At 41.7% G+C, this 16,421-nt stretch overlaps 1 protein-coding gene across 8 annotated transcripts; it reads left to right on the top strand.

The window, feature by feature from the left end:
* The first annotated feature begins 1,584 nt into the window (after window positions 1-1,584).
* Window positions 1,585-15,683, top strand: TRIM34 (tripartite motif containing 34). Of its 8 annotated transcripts, none has more exons than XM_081539159.1 (8): window positions 1,585-1,627; window positions 8,844-9,323; window positions 9,936-10,031; window positions 10,921-11,151; window positions 12,246-12,268; window positions 13,726-13,826; window positions 14,114-14,140; window positions 14,405-15,683. In XM_081539159.1, the coding sequence occupies exons 2-8, from the start codon at window positions 8,904-8,906 to the stop codon at window positions 14,974-14,976; spliced, it is 1,470 nt and encodes a 489-aa protein (XP_081395285.1). In that variant the 5' UTR covers window positions 1,585-1,627; window positions 8,844-8,903; the 3' UTR covers window positions 14,977-15,683. The 8 variants fall into 8 exon arrangements, with proteins under 8 accessions (XP_081395285.1, XP_081395286.1, XP_081395288.1 ...); XM_081539160.1 differs by having other exon boundaries at window positions 1,585-1,702; XM_081539162.1 differs by having other exon boundaries at window positions 1,585-1,890.
* Window positions 15,684-16,421: the final 738 nt, after the last annotated feature.

Here is a 16,421-nt window from a genome sequence, read left to right as displayed (position 1 = left end):
CCAGCCCAGCATTTCTCATGATGTACTCTGCATCTAAGTTAAATAAGCAGGGTGACAATATACAGCTCTAAGTCTTATTTGGATGTAAAAAATAGCATGTGTCAGCGTGAAACATAGGTCATAACTACTGATCTATTTATCTAACTCTATAACTTGTTGTCTATTGATTTTATTAAAGGAATAATCAATTTCTTAAAAGTGGTCAAAGATAGGTCCACCTATAATGGATACAGAAATTTTTACAAGAAAGTTGTTAAAATTTCAACAATTTGGGGGACTCTCTTTCTGTATTGGATTTGTCCTTCATCTCTAAGTATGAGTCAGAAGATGGGAAAGGGCAGAAGGGATAATTACACCTTGGAAAGCAGTTTCCAAGGATGATATTTTTTCTTATGTAATAAGTTTTCCAAGAGTATAGGAGAACCCAGGATGTCCTCAATGAATACAGCACAAAAAATTAGCCTAGGGACTTCTCTTGTGGTGCAGTGGGTAAGAATCCACCTGCTGATGCAGGGGACACTGTTTCGATCCCCAGTTCAGTAAGGTTCCACATGCTGCAGAGCAACTAAGCCCATGTGCCACAACTATTGAGTCCATGCTCTAGAGCCCACGAGTCACAACTACTGAGTCTGCATACTGTAACTACTGAAGCCCATGCATCTAGAGCCTGTGCTCTGCAATAAGAGCTACCACGAAAGCCTATGAGCTAAAATGAAGAGTAGCCCCCACTCACTGCAACTAGAGGAAGCCCACACACACCAACAAAGATCCAGTGTCACCAAAAATAAATAAAATAAATACATTTTTTAAAAGGGATTTTTTTTTAAAAAAAGTAAAAAAAAAATTAGTCCTTTAATTGTATTTCCTCAATAAAGCTAAATAAATAAATAAAACTTTTCATGGAGACATAATGTGCTAGGATTATCCTGTGACCAAGAAGGTGGGAGACTTTTGATAGGGGCTTCTTTGCTCATGGTTATTCCCATCACGTGTGGTTTCAGCTCCCATCTCCCAGGAGATGGTGTAATGCTTTTGGGGAGCAAGTAGAACACTGGACAGGAAGGGTTGATTCAAATTGGTTGACTGGGGGACTTTCCTGGTAGTCCAGTGGTTAAGACTCTGTACTCCCAAAGCAGGTGGCCCAGGTTCGATCCCTGGTCAGGGGACTAGGTCCTACGTACCGCAATGAAGACTGAAGACATCCCTGACATCCCCACATGCCACAACTAAGATATATCACAGCCAAATAAATAAGTATTTTTTTTAAATGGTAGATTGATTGAGGGGCTGTGCACAATTATGAAAATGGTGGAGATGCTCCATTTCTAGCTGGTCTAGGAAACAGAGATGGCTAAACAGAGCTTCTCAACCTCAGCATTTTGGACAGGACACTGCTGTGGGAGTCATCATGTGCATTATAGAATGGTTGGCTGTATCCCTGGTCTCTGTCCACTAGATGGCAGTAGCATCCCCCACAACCAAATTTGTCTCCAGTGGCCCTAAGGGACCGCTGCCAACTTGACCCAGAGTTCCTTCCCTCTTCCTCTTCCTGCCAGGCCAAGATTTCACTTTCGTTTCTCTGCCAGATCTCATAAGAAACTGCTTCATGCAGACTGAGCCCTGTTTGGTGAGTGAATTCTGACCATGATTGCTCCTGCTTTTCTTCACCACTAAAACCAAGAGTCTTCTCTGCAAGCTGAAGGTGTGTGGGGAGGTTTGTGGAGGCACAGAGGGCTGGAGACTCTGGAAGGAAAGTACTAGGCGAAATTGGATGAGTTTAGATTGTGGCCCAGGCTTGCTCCGAAGGTGAAAAAGGCCAACTTGCAGGCTTCCTGCTGAGTGCAGACAGATGGCAGCTCTGAATCTAGAGAAGGAACAGCCTGGAAAGAAGTGAGTGTGGAAGAGGTAGAGGGCCTTGCTTGTTTCCTGGAGGAGCACTCATTTTTCCAGACTGAGTTCATCCGCATATCTTTCCTATACCATAGCTTTGATTGTCTACCTTCCTGAGAGGAAATAGAATCCTCTCTCCCTGTGTTTCTGTGTCTGTGTATCTTTCTCTGTGTGTGTGTCTGTGTGTGTGTGTCTCTCTCATAAAGAGATGAACAGAAAATCTGCTCACCTCCACCTCCTCAGAAGAAAAGCTGGTGAAGGAGGTCCCTGTTTTCCAACTGTGTGAAGCCCCAGCTTCTTGTATGGAGCATCAGACAAATGGAGCCTTGGGAGAGTGGACAGGGGCAATGTTGAAGTTGATCCTTTCACCCTCCTCCCGGCACCACTGAGGGGCTGTCTGTGGCCCTCCTGACGTCCCTTCAGCTTCTGTCCTGCCTGAGGATGGCAGGTTAGATGTTATGACAACTGTCCACCTCTGTGGCTTCTACTTATCTTGTGTCCCGCTGAGGTCAAGTCTCAGGAATCTGCTTGTACTTCCCTGAATAGACCCGCTACTCTCTCTTCAGTAGTCTCTCCTGCCTTGGAGCTTTTCTTCCTTCTTCTTCCACTTAGGCACACCTTTGCAGTGATTGCTCCTCAATTACTTATTTTGTTGTTGTTGTTGACCACTAATTAATAAGGAGTTGATTATTGCTCAGAAGGAGCCCAAAGACTCAGTAGTCTTACCAAGAAGTTTGCTCTTGACACTAAGGATGTCCCATCTTAAGCTTGCATTTCACAGTGATTGATATCTTTTTTATTGTTATTATCCTATCTTATTTTTTTATTTTAAAATTTATTTTATTGAAGTGTAGTTGATTTACAATGTTGTGTTGCTAGGCAGAAAAATGATCCAGTTATACATACATATTATCTTCTTATATGCCTTTCCATTTGGTTTATCATAGGATATTGAGTATAGTTTCCTGTGCCATAGAGTGGGACCTTAATGTCCATTGATAGAAGAATGGATAAAGAAACTGTGCTACATATACACAAGGATTGATATCTTACTCACATTCTGATACATGGCCACTCTGTTCTGTGTGCTCACTTTTCAGAAGTCATTGTTACTGCCTTTCTGTGAGTCTATGCCTTACTCTTGAATAGGATCCACTTCTGCCCAGATAACAATTGTCTTCTCAGGGTCAAAAATAAGGCGCAATAAATAGGAGGAAAATGGATTTATTCATTTATTTTTAAAATATAGTTCATAGGAACTAAAGAAGCCTGCTGGCTTTTAAAAGTACAATGAATATCCATTCAACATACAAAAAATGTTAAATTCATATAGTAGCTTGCATTATAGCTGGAAAGAGATTGTAAACAAACAAAACTAATGTAGTATATAAGAAGATGATTAATATTATGGAGGAACACTGTTTAAATGTTGACTCAGGCTGAGGGATCTGCAAAGACCCAGTAAAGGTCTTGCAAATTTAAGTAGTGATCTTGAAGCCTCATTGATTTATTTTTCACAAATTTTGGTCACACCCTGTGGCATGTAGGACCTAGGTTCCCCAACCAGGGACCGAACTTGCACCCCTTGCATTGGAAGGTGGAGTCAACCACTGGACCAATAGGGAAGTCCCAAAGGCCTCCCTGTGAAAAGATAATTGAGCACAATCTTACAAATGTGAGATACTTAAAGGCCTGCTTTTCTCATTGGTAGTTCCTGACTCAGGAAACCCAGAAGAGTGTCTGGGATGTTGCCTAGAAGCTCCTAGGGCCATCCTTCCCTGCACTCCACTTTCTAGAGACACTTTGATTTTACTGTCTAATCTGCAGAGAAGCATAGAGTTTACAATATCATGAATCCAGATATTAGGAGAAGACTCAAGTGTAGGATGCATTCATTTGACACCATGGCAACCATCTGACCTGGGAGTTCTATCAGGTAGATACTTCTTGTATTCCCTTTTCCATGTCCTTGAAAGATGGCTGCTGGGGTCTTGGGTCATTCTTGGGTCTTGGTTGGTTCACTGCCCATGTTTGGGGGCTCTGGCTCCTCTACACCTTTCTCCTTTTGCAGCCATTATGGTGGCATCCGCTTTGACATCAGTTCCTTGCAGCCAAACTCTAAACAGGAGGTCCAAAATCCCACAGTAGAATGCATATTCTACTCTTCCCTCCTCTTAGTGTTTCTCAGTATTGAGTGGATTCTGAATAGAATGAAAACATATCATGCCAATGTTGGCTCATAGCTTCAGTTGTAAGCTAGGATGGACAATGTCATATTATGTAAACCCCTGGTCTTGCCCGTTATCAGAGCCTGATCTGACACATAGTCACTGTAGCCAGGAGTTAACAACATATAGCCTTTGGACAATTTTCAGTATCTCTACCATTGGCTAGATTATACCCAGCAGCTTTACTTCTCACTAGGTTCACTTTATGGATGATTGGTGAAGTGGACAGATTTCTAGACCTACATTTATCTCCTTACAGCTTTCATCATGCCCCTCTCCCAGATTCTTTAGAACAAGGGTAAGTTTATTGTTTATGAATCCCTCAGATCTTTGTTTCAATATCAAACCTTTGCAACTGCATTAGTTTCCTAGGACTGTCACAAAGAAAAATGTATCACAAAATAGGTTGTTAAAAGAACAGAAATTTATTTTCTCACAGTTCAGGAGGCTAGAAGTCCAAAATCAAAGTGGTGGTAGAGTTGTTTCTTTTCTGTAGGCTCCAAGGGGGAATCTATTCCATGTTCATCTCCTAGTTTCTGGTGGTTTTCAGCAATCCTAGGCATTTCTTGCCTTGCGGCTGTACTACTCCAATCTCTGCCACCATTGTCACATGGCCTTCTTTCCAGTGTGTCTGTGTGTCCTCTCGTCTTCTTAAAGGATATTGGCCATTGTGTTTAGAGCCCACTTTGTATCAGTATAATCTCATCTCAACTTGATTACATCTGCAAAGACCTTATTTTCAAATAAGCTCACATTCAAGCAAGTGAATGTATCTACATAGAGGATAAAAAAAATCCACCGTAGCAAGTTCCAAGATATTAATATCTACTGAGATATTCCTTTATTTTTATCTTTGTAATTTTTTGCTTCACAGTTCCTCGTACATGAGTCCAGGTTCTGAGAGTCGGCATCGCCATGCTAGCACTCTGTAGTAGGACCTCTGACTGACCACTAGCACCAGTTTCAGGTTTGGTTTGCCATTCTCTCTCATGTATCTTAGCAGGACAGAAATCAACCAGGTTCACTTAGCCTAGCACGGGCATAGAGGAGAGGAGACCCAGAAGTCAGTATGGCTCCCTCTGGTGGGCTATCGGTGAGGGACCATGTTGTGGTATAGTAGGTACGTTATCGCTCTCTTCAGGTCATTTGCAAGAGAACAAGATCAGGTGGACATGTATGAAACTAACGTAGTTTAAGTAAGTTTTGTGCCAACAGACTGATTACCTTATAAGAACCAGAAGCATAGCTTCCAGGACCCTATAGGTGATTATTTCATTAGAAGAGTCACAACTTCTTTGAGGAAGCTGAGGTATCTGTTTACCAAAAATAGCAAAAATAAAAAACTAGGAGAAGGTAATGCCAATGTCTTCCTTTTTACAGGAAGAAAAGACTTAAGCCTGATGATAATCCTTCATTCCCATATACACAATCTCTAACTCCCAAGCCTGTCATTTTGTCTCATCTCTCACTCTCTTCTGCTTCTCTCTATTTCCATCAACTTGTCCTACAAACTTCCATCATTGAACCTCAGCTCTTTGGAAGGAGACTTAACATCATGTAGGAAGTGTAAAATTTCTGGTCCCTTCTGGCCTCTTGCAATGCCGAAAGCCTAGCAGCTCTCTGCATTCCAGTCAGGCTGACATTTTAAAGCAGGTCAAAGATGCTGTGCCTTTCACTAACAGGACATTCATATATGTGACTCCTTCTCTCTAAAATATTTTTTTCCTCTCATTTCATGTTCCCTTCTCATCATTCAGCTTTCCATTCAAATCTTACTTATTCAGTGGCAATACTTTGATATTCTCCTGTTTGGAAAATTATTTGATTTCTCAAAAATATATACCTCTAGGTGATAATGTTTATCACACCTGGCAGGCCTCTGAAAGAGGACCTTGAAGACACTATATTCACCCCGATTCAACTTGTTGATTTGAATGATCTCTGTAAGTCACTTGATTCTATTTATGCATCTGAATAAAGGAAGTACTCATTTCACAAGGATTTTTGTATGCAGAATAAATAGGTTAAAGTGATTTGTAAATTCTAACTGTCTAGACAATTGTTACAAATAGCTGTGAAAAGAAGAGAAGCAAAAGGCAAAGGAGAAAAGGAAAGATATACCCATTTGAATGCAGAGTTCCAAAGAATAGCAAGGAGAGATAAGAAAGCCTTCCTCAGTGATCATTGCAAAGAAATAGAGGAAAACAACAGATTGGGAAAGACTAGAGATCTCTTCAAGAAAATTAGAGATATCAAGGGAACATTTCATGCAAAGATGGGCTCAATAAAGGACAGAGATGGTGTGGACCTAACAGAAGCAGAAGATATTAAGAAAATGTGGCAAGAATAACCAGAATACCCAGAATATACAAAAAAGATCTTCATGACTCAGATAACCACAATTGTATGATCACTCACCTAGAGCCAGACATCCTGGAATGCGAAGTCAAATGGGCCTGGAAACATCACTACGAACAAAGCTAGTGGAGGTGATGGAATTCCAATTGCGCTATTTCAAATCCTAACTGATGATGCTGTGAAAGTGCTGCACTCGATATGTCAGCAAATTTGGAAAACTCAGCAGTGGCCACAGGACTGGAAAAGGTCAGTTTGCATTACAATCCCAAAGAAAGATAATGCCAAAGAATGCTCAAACTACCGCACAATTGCACTCATCTCACACGCTAGTAAAGTAATGCTCAAAATTCTCCAAGCCAGGCTTCAACAGTACGTAAATCGTGTACTTCCAGATGTTCAAGTTAGATTTAGAAAAAGCAGAGGAACCAGAGATCAAATTGCCAACATCTGTTGCATCATCTAAAAAACAAGAGAGTTCCAGAAAAACATCTACTTCTGCTTTATTGACTATGTCAAAGCCTTTGACTATGTGGATCACAATAAACTCTAGAAAATTCTTCAAGAGATGGGAATATCAGACCACCTGACCTGCCTCTTGAGAAATCTGTATGCAGGTCAGGAAGCAACAGTTAGAACTGGACATGGAACAATAGACTGGTTCCAAATAGGGAAAGGAGTACGTCAAGGCTGTATATTGTCACCCTGCTTAGTTAACTTAGATGCAAGTACATCAAGAGAAACACTGGGCTGAAGGAAGCACAAGCTGGAATCAAGATTGCCAGGAGAAATAGCAATAACCTCAGATATGCAGGTGACACCACCCTTATGGCAGAAAGTGAAGAAGAACTAAAGAGCCTCTTGATGAAAGTGAAAGAGGAGAGGGAAAAAGTTGGCTTAAAGCTCAACATTCAGAAAACTGAATTAAGATCATGGCATCTGGTCCCATCACTTCATGGGAAATAGATGGGGAAACAGTGGAAACAGTGACAGACTTTATTTTGGGGGGCTCCAAAATCACTGCAGATGGTGACTGCAGGCATGAAATTAAAAGACTCTTACTCCTCGGAAGATAAGTTGTGACCAACCTAGACAGCATATTAAAAAGCAGAGACATTACTTTGCCAACAAAGGCCCATCTAGTCAAAGCTATGGTTTTTCTAGTAGTCATGTATGGATGTGAGAGTTGGACTATAAGGAGGGCTGAGTGCTGAAGAATTGATGCTTTTGAAGTGTGGTGTTGGAGAAGACTCTTGAGAGTCTCTTGGACTGCAAGGAAATCTAGCCTGTCTATCCTAAAGGAAATCAGTCCTGAACATTCATTGGAAGGACTGATGCTGAAGCTGAAACTCCAATACTTTGGCCACCTGATGCAAAGAACTCACTCCTTGGAAAAGACCCCGATGCTGGGAAAGATTGAAGGTGGAAGGAGAAGGGGACGACAAAGGATGAGATGGTTGGATGGCATCACCGACTCAATGGACGTGAGTTTGAGTAAACTCGGCAGTTGGTGTTGGACATGGAGGCCTGGTGTGCTGCAGTCCATGGAGTCGCAAAGGATCAGATCCAACTGAGCGACGGAACTGAACTGAGACAATTGTTAGTCATAAAATTACTTTCCTCTTATAATGTTTACTCTTTCTGTGAGTGTCTCTGGGGAGTGAGTATAAGTATGTGGAAGGACTCCTTATGGAAAGGTATGTTGGGAGAGACAGATGGAAAAATCGATTGATTGATCCATAGATAAATCTTCACTGGAAACCTATCTGTGGTCCTAAAGCTCACCCATAGGAGAACAGCTAATTAATGGAAAGAAAAGAGGAAATGCTGATTTTTTTTTTCAAAAGGTCTAATTCCCTCTGGAGAAGTGAGAAAATCCTTTATGTATACATCAAACTTTATGTTCCTATCTGTACTAGGCATTAGGGATACAGCAGTGAATAAAAACAAGTGCCTAATCTACACGGATTGCATTTTCGGAGTAGGATACTTCAAGAAAGTTATCATATATTATACAGTGATAATAAGAAAAAGATGGTAAGTGCACACAAAGTGATGTAGTGATGCTTGTGCTGCAGATGAGTTAATCACATAAGGCCCTTCAAAGGAGGGGCCATGTAGGGAGGGAGTCAAATGAAGCATAACAGGAAGTCATGAAAATATCAAGGGAAGGATCATTGTAGGGTGAAAGAAAAGAAAACTGCAAAAGCCCTGAGGCATTAGTGGCTTTCCCAGGCCATTAAATTCCATTTGTTCTTTCTTGTTCTTCAGTATTTCAGTCTTAATCAGTCTTTAATGTCTGCATGATTGAAATCTTTTTTATCTATGCCAGTCTTACATCTCTCTTTTCAATCTGCCTATCCATCCCAGAATCCTTAAGCAAGAAGAGCTCCAGAAGTTTGGACAGGAGGAAGCCAGGGAGCAGCTGCTATGGCTTTAAATATTGTGGTGAACCTACAGAAAGAGGTATCCTGTCCCATCTGCCAGGAGCTTTTAACAGAACCCCTAAGTCTAGGCTGTGGTCACAGCTTCTGCCAGACTTGCATCACCGACAACAAGGAGAAAGACACCAGCCTAGGAGGGGACAGCAGCTGTCCTGTGTGTGGTACCCGGTACTCACCTGGAAACCTATGGCATAATCTGCATCTGGCCAACATAGTGGAGAGACTCAGAACGGTCAAGTTGAGCCCAAAGGAGGGGCAGAAGACAGGTCTCTGTGTGCACCACGAAGAGAAACTCCTACTCTTCTGTAAGGAGGATAGAAAAGTCATTTGTCGACTTTGTGAACGATCTCAGGAGCACCATGGTCACCACATATTCATCGCGGAAGAGGCAGTCAAGGAAAGTCAGGTAGGGCCCAGGATGGAAATTAGTACTTGGTGGAAAATCTCACCTTTTCATTTGCTCTGTTTGGCACCATAGTAGTGAGCTCTGTTATCTCCAATGTATGTCTCTTACAGTATGCTCAACTTCCAATGTTTGAAGGATATTTCTGTGTTTTTCTTTAGTTACATAAAGGAGGAGCCAAAAGTATAGACTCTTGGCCGAAAGTGAGAGATTTTCTTGTCTCTTTTGTTGTATTGACTGGTAATTCCTTCACCAGATTAGCTCTAGTTGCTGAGATTAGCTCTCAGCAGAATGGGTGCTGTTGAAGATTGTGGGTTGGACATAGAAAGAGTGTCAATGAGAAAAAAGAACATTCCTTGCCAGAGCAGAATCAATAATTACTCTAAAAAAAAGAGGAATTGGCAAGGATAGGGACTTTCACCACTTAGGAATAAACAATGCCTTTACCTTCTCAGATTTTCTTCCATCCCATGTCATCGATTTTAATGATCAGATTCAAACTGGTTTCCAAAAACTGGTCGCTTATGAGATCAGCATGATTTCTTCCCTGTTTCTTCTCTGTCCAGGTGCTGGAAAAGCCCAAAATTTGATGCTGATGTGGTTCCTCCCTTATAGGAGATGCTCCAGGCAGCTCTGACAAGGCTGAGGGAGGAGCAGCAGAAGGCTGAGAAGTTGGAAGCTGACATCAGAGAAGAGAGAACTTCCTGGAAGGTGGGAGGAGACTCTTCCTAATGGATTTCTGAGTTAGGAGTTGGCACAACTATCTGTCCTCCTGTCCTAATCATGAGGAAGCCCCTTCCTCTTGTTGCCTGGCATTGAATGAGTCCAGGTGCCATCTTATTTGTTCTCTCCTTTGTCCTTTCCCTGTGGGAAGTAGGGGCTAGAGAGTGGATATGTTTCAAACATACACAGAGTTTTGGGATTCAGCATGAAGACTGACTTTATGGCGAGTCTATGCTGTGCTCAGTTGCTTCAGTCGTGTCCGACTCTTTGCAACCCTACGGACTGTAGCCCGCCAGGCTCCTCTGTCCATGAGATTCTCCAGGCAAGAATACTGGAATGGGTTGCCATTCCCTTCACAGGGGATTTTCCTGTCCCAGGGACTGAAAACAAGTCTCCTGAGTCTCCTCCATTGCACACATGTTCTTTGCCACTGAGCCACCAGGGAAGCCCTCTATGGTGAAGAAGGCTAGAGAATTCTGTCTTCCATTCCTCTTGCAAGTCTCTGACACCTTCAGTGGAAGACAATGGGCAAAAGACTGAGCTTTTTCTCAAGGTTCAAACTTAGGGACTGTAGTAATGCAGGGAGGCATGGGTGTCTAGGACAGCTATCCACAACTCAAACCTCACTCAGGTTTTACATTTTGGCCCAGGGTTGGCAGATAAGACTGTCTGAGACCTTTTTGATTTGTACTGAAGGGAAAATAATAGAAAAAGGAAAAAAAAAAAAGAGCTGAGCTTTCTTCAAAATTGCTTGCCTACTTTAACTCCCCTCCTGGTAAGAAGCCCTTGAAAAATATTTTTCTGGCTCCTAATCCCTTACACAGTAGGCTCCACAGCTGACAGATTCATTCCCTCTCCGCCTTGTCCAACCTTACAGTATCAGATTCAGACTGAGAGACAAAGGATACAAACAGAGTTTAATCAGCTTAGAAGCATCCTGGATAGTGAGGAGCGAAGAGAACTACAGAAATTGGAGGAAGAGGAGAAGAATACCCTGGATAGCTTGGCTGTGGCTGAGGCTGAGCTGGTTCAGCAGGGCCAGCTGCTGAAGGAGCTCATCTCAGATCTGGAGCGCCGCAGTGAATGGTCAACTGTGGAGCTGCTGCAGGTGAGGAGGGCCATCCAACCTGAGGTTCTGAACCTGTGTCAGTTACCTTCTCATCTGTGTCCTTGGGTTCCAATCCTGTTGTTGACACTAAGAGGCTCCTTTGAAATATTTATCAAGGTTATTTTCACTCATATTGATGGCTTTTCTAATGTTGAAGCTACCTGGCATTTCTGGGATAAATTCAAATTGACTATGATGTATGATGGGGCTTCCCAGGTGGCACTAGTGGTAAAGAACCTGCCTGCCAATGCAGGAGACATAATAGATCTGGGTTTGATCTCGGGAATGGCAACCTACTCCAGTATTCTTGCCTGGAGAATCCCATGGACAGAGGAGCCTGGGAGGCTACAGCCCATAGAGTCAGAAAGAATCAGACACGACTGAATCAACTCAGCATGCATGCACGCATGATGTATAATCTTTTATATTTTGCTGGATTAAATTCTCCAGTGTTTTGTTGAAAAAGTTTCATGTCTATATTCATAAGAGATATTAGCCTGTAGTTTACTTTCTTGTAGTATCTTTGTCTCATTTTAGTATCAGAATAGTATTGGCCTCATGGAGTGAGTTGGGAAGTGTTTCCTCCTCTTCTATTTTTTGGAAGAATTTGTGAAGTATTTGTATACTTTGTCTTTAAAACTATCAGAATTCACCAGTGAAGCCATCTAGACCTGGACTTTCCTTTGGAGAAAGTTTTTGATTTCCAGTCCAATCTCTACATGTTTTAGGTCTATTCAGTTTTTCTATTTCTCTGTGAATCAGTGTGGATAGTTTTTGTGTTTAAAGGAATTTGTCCATTTAATTTACATTATCTAATTTGTTGGTATACAATTTTTCATAGCCTTTATAATCTTTTAATTTCTGTTAATTCAGTAATATTGTCTCTTCTTTAATTCTTGTTCGAGTAATTTGCCTCCTATGTATTCTTTTCTTGAGATATCTAGCTAAAGGGTTATCTATTTTATTGATTTTTTCAAATAATTTCAAACAATTTTGACTGCTCTGTTTTTCTCTATAGTTTTCCTATTCTTTGTTTCCTTAATCCTGCTGTTTTATTTAATCTCCTTGACTTGTGTTTTCTCTTTTCCTCCTAGGACACGAGTGGATTCATGAAATGGTGCGTATGGGTGATCAGGAGTCATGCTCATGTGGTATGAAGAAATGTTTGTAGCCATGAGAGTTATCTGGCCAATCAGAATGAAAAATCTCCCCAAACAATGAAATTGTGATGTAGTATTATTTTAAATTGTGGTCATAGATGAGGATTTTAGTGTTCTATATCTTTTGAGAATGAGCCGGATTCTATGTTAATGAATTCAGTAGTTGGAATTCACAGAGTTAGGACCTGTAAGGGTAAAGAGGATAAGGGATTTTACTGTTAGACTCTTGTGACTTCACTCATTTAATTCACCCTCTGTCCTTCTTTGGTTTCTTTATTTCACTAGTGCTTGTGTTAGCACATGGGCCTTGTCAAGCCCTAAAACAGTTATGCAGGTCAGCTTTAAAGAGGAAAAAAAAAAGTTTTGTTTTGTTTTAAATTTTGCCTACATAGAAGTAGAGTGGGACTACGTCATTCCACAAGATTCTCTTGAGATTTCTAAAGGCAGACCTGAGCCTTGAAGTGACTGGTTTTGAGCCTGGTGGCAATAATTAATCTTTTCCGAGTCACACATTTTAGAAACTCATATAGGAAAGTGTAGTCTTTGTGTCTGAAGTTTGCTGATTCATCTAGCAGCACCGAATTCTTTACAAACACATGAAGTTCTAATCATTTTCAGTTCAGTATTCGTAACTTCTCCTTTGCCAGAAGTTTTTAACTTTTCCCCAGAACTCCTAAAAATCTCCAATGTTGTTTGTGGGCCACACCCCTGGAAGTAAAGCTTTGAACCAGGGCACAGGCTTATAGGCTCTCCAAAAATAGACTCATACCACAGTCAGGATCTGTAGCGTCCCTACTGATCTGCATTTCGGGAATGTCCATCTGGGAGACCCATTGTGTATGATGACTTTTCCATATTAGTACCATTTTAGAGGTAGCAAAGGGTTTCCCTGGTGATTCAGACAGTAAAAGAATCCACCTGCAATGCGGGAGATCTGGGTTGGGAAGACTCTGGAGGAAAGCATGGCAACTCACTCTAGTATTCTTGCTTGGAGAATCTCCATGGACAGAAGAGCCTGGTGGGCTGCAGTCCATGGGGTCACAAAGATTCGGACATGACTGAGCTGCTAAGCACAGCACAGCACAACACAAGGTAGCAAAAGCCTTTCCTGTACAGTATTTCACCTAGTTTCATATTCATTCCATGAAGTATCAAAAGAAGGGTTAATATATTCCATTTCTAGAAGGAGACAGCTTTTTATTTTATTTTTTTAAGTGAAGGTCTTCTTCCTAAGTGGGCAGGTAGACATGAGCACATTTCTTTTGTCTGCAGTTTCAGAGACATCACTTCTCCTCTCCTTGGGTTTCCCAGGGAGGAAGGTTTAAGTGCATCAATGCATGGAAGGAGAGGAAGGCAGTGGTATTAAAGGGATGGAACGTAAGAGATGTAGGGTCAACATTTTTGTCATCTCTAGGAGTGAGATCTGGACACTGAAGAAGCCAAAAACGGTTTCCAAGAAACTGAAGAATGTATTCCGTGTTCCAGATCTGCATGGAATGCTGCGCATGTTTAAAGGTGAGGAAGCCAGGGCAGGAGTGTGGATATGGGATTCTTGTGGTGCCAGGGACTAAACTTGGGCACATGTTGGGGTAGAAAGAAGGGGGGTGTTCAGAGAAGGGGTATTGCTGAAAGGGATGTGGTTATATAAAAGGGAGAATGGCTAGGTTTCTGGTTCATCCTCTCATTCACCACTTCATAGCTTCACAGTGGTCCTACCCCCTGCCCCCACCCTAGAAAAGAAGTAGGTATCAGTGCTTAATCACTTGCATCAATCAACATCATCGAATCTTTTATCATTTCAGAGCTAACACGCGTCCAGTGCCACTGGGGTAAGAAGATTTATTGGGTCTTCAAATTACTGTGTTCTGACCCCATTTCAGAAGTTTGCAGTTTCAATTAGATTTGGTCATAGCCCTGCGTGTTCACCTCCTGATACATACAAATAATATGTCACTCTAATGTTTGAACCCCTTTCCCCAGTCCATCAACACAAGTTCTTCACAGTCAATTCCCAAGTTCCCTGTTCGTAATGTCCCTGGATAAGCTTACCCTATATTTGTTGCATGTTTTGATTTTTTTTTTTTCCTCTGCAGTGGACATCACATTGAATCCATTCAACCTAAATTTGAATCTTGTCCTTTCAGAAGATCAGAGACAAGTGCTATCTGTGCCAATATGGCCTGTTAAGTGTTATAATTATGGTATCTTGGGCTCCCAATATTTCTCCTCAGGGAAACACTACTGGGAAATAGATGTATCCAAGAAGACTGCCTGGATCCTAGGGGTATACTGTAGAATACGTTCCTGTAACATAAAGTTTGCTGTTCAACGAAGCACTAGTTATGAAAATGCTTACTCCATATACAGACCTCAATTTGGCTACTGGGTTATAGGGTTAAAGGATAAATTTAGGTATGAAGCCTTTGAGGACTCTTCCACCACTCATCCTGACTCAAGAGTCTTGACTCTTTCCATGACTGTTCCTCCCCGTCATGTTGGTGTTTTTCTAGACTATGAAGCAGGCACTGTCTCATTTTTCAATGTCACAAACCATGGGTCACTCATCTATAAGTTCTCTAAGTGCAACTTTTCTCGGAATGCCTATCCATATTTCAATCCTTGGGACTGTCCGGCTCCCATGACACTGTGCCCTCCAAGTTCCTGAAACTTCTGTTCCCTCTCCCACTTCTTATAGTGACCCTTGCCTTGGATTTCATCTTCTATACCTGAGCCCATCTGAGCCATTCGCACCATCTCTTCCTTCCAGTCTCCCATCTCTACTTTAGAACTTGTGCTCATCTTTGGGATGCAGAGTGCATCTGCTTTGGGTTAGCAGACATGCTTATTTACCCATTGACTCTCTTTTGTATTCTCAAAGAGAGACCTCTAATCCCTTCTAAAGACAAAACAGTAATGGTATAATGTCTTTGCCCTCATAATCCTCCTGTATTTCTTTTTTGATCACCAACCTAAAGAAACATGGCAAAGCCTGTCTGCCACCATCTATGATATCCAGGACAATCTATAATCACTCCCCACCCACTACCATCAGCTAAGTATTTGAGCAAATGTCTGTTGCCCAGGACACACTCAGCTTATCAAAGGGTCATAGAAAGGAAAACATAAGCGATATTTGTATACAGAATGACAATTTTATGTTCAGAATGTTGGAGTTCTAATCCTGTCTTGACTTTTACAAGGTGTGTAATGATGAAAAAATTCTGATCTTCTTTTTCCTTAAACACAAACTGGGGTTTAAAACTGTGCCTAACTCTTAAGATCACCGTGTAAAAACAAATGTCACTCAGTGTAAAACAACTATTGAAGTGTCTTGCACAATTTAATAAAGATTTGCTCTATGATTACTAAAAAGTATAAGCTGTGTCAATGTCCTGTGTACGTATTTGTGCCCTTCAAATGAACAATAATGGACCTACTCAAGTCTCATTTTTCAAGTTCCCAGACTTGGCTAGCAAGACCACTCCAGTTCCCATCTTGTTTTATAGAACATTTTTATACTGAGGCTGTTCTATATGGGACCATTTTTAAGACCCTTTACTGAAAATGGGTCAGAAAAATATAAAAGTATGAATTTCTTAAACCTGTCTAGCAGAGGAAGCCATGTCTAGGGACAGCTGTTCTTATTAAGGATAGCCTTTTGATTTTCAGGGGCTTCCCTGGTGGCTCAGAGGGTAAAGCATCTGCCTGCAATGTGGAAGACCTGGGTTCAGTTCCTGGGTTGGGAAGATCCCCTGGAGAAGGAAATGACAACCCACTCCAGTACCCTTGCCAGGAAAATCCCACGGACAGAGAAGCCTGGTTGCGGGGGGCAACCTGCGAGCAGGACGTGCTTTGGGAAATTGCCTTGTTAACTCAAGGGTTAAGTCCAGGGCAACCTGACAAGCAGGCTCTGCTCTGAGAGCTGGGGCTGCCTTTGTTAACTCAAGGGTCAAGTCCAGACATAGTTCTCTGTCCCGCCACCTCTTATTGTTTACTAGGGAAACTCCTTGCAGCCTTCTGGAGCGCATCTGACGCAGGACAAATGGCTTTTATGACCTGAATCCTGAGATACAGAATCATGGGGAAATCATGGGAGCCTGATTAATAGAC

This window comes from Giraffa tippelskirchi, chromosome 11 (assembly GCF_054371585.1).
Source record: "Giraffa tippelskirchi isolate mGirTip1 chromosome 11, T2T-mGirTip1v1.2.pri, whole genome shotgun sequence".
NCBI lineage: Eukaryota > Metazoa > Chordata > Mammalia > Artiodactyla > Giraffidae > Giraffa > Giraffa tippelskirchi.
Note: the sequence above shows the minus strand (reverse complement) of the source record. Positions and strands in the feature narration are given on the sequence as shown.

What these genes read in the sequence shown, in the direction of transcription:
- TRIM34 (XM_081539159.1), top strand. Translation starts at nt 8,904, where the DNA reads ATGGCTTTAAATATTGTGGTGAACCTACAGAAAGAGGTATCCTGTCCC. An exon ending in AAGAGAGAACTTCCTGGAAG is followed by an intron (nt 10,032 to 10,920) that starts GTGGGAGGAGAC and finishes CCAACCTTACAG; the next exon opens with TATCAGATTCAGACTGAGAG. An exon ending in CAACTGTGGAGCTGCTGCAG is followed by an intron (nt 11,152 to 12,245) that starts GTGAGGAGGGCC and finishes TTTTCCTCCTAG; the next exon opens with GACACGAGTGGATTCATGAA.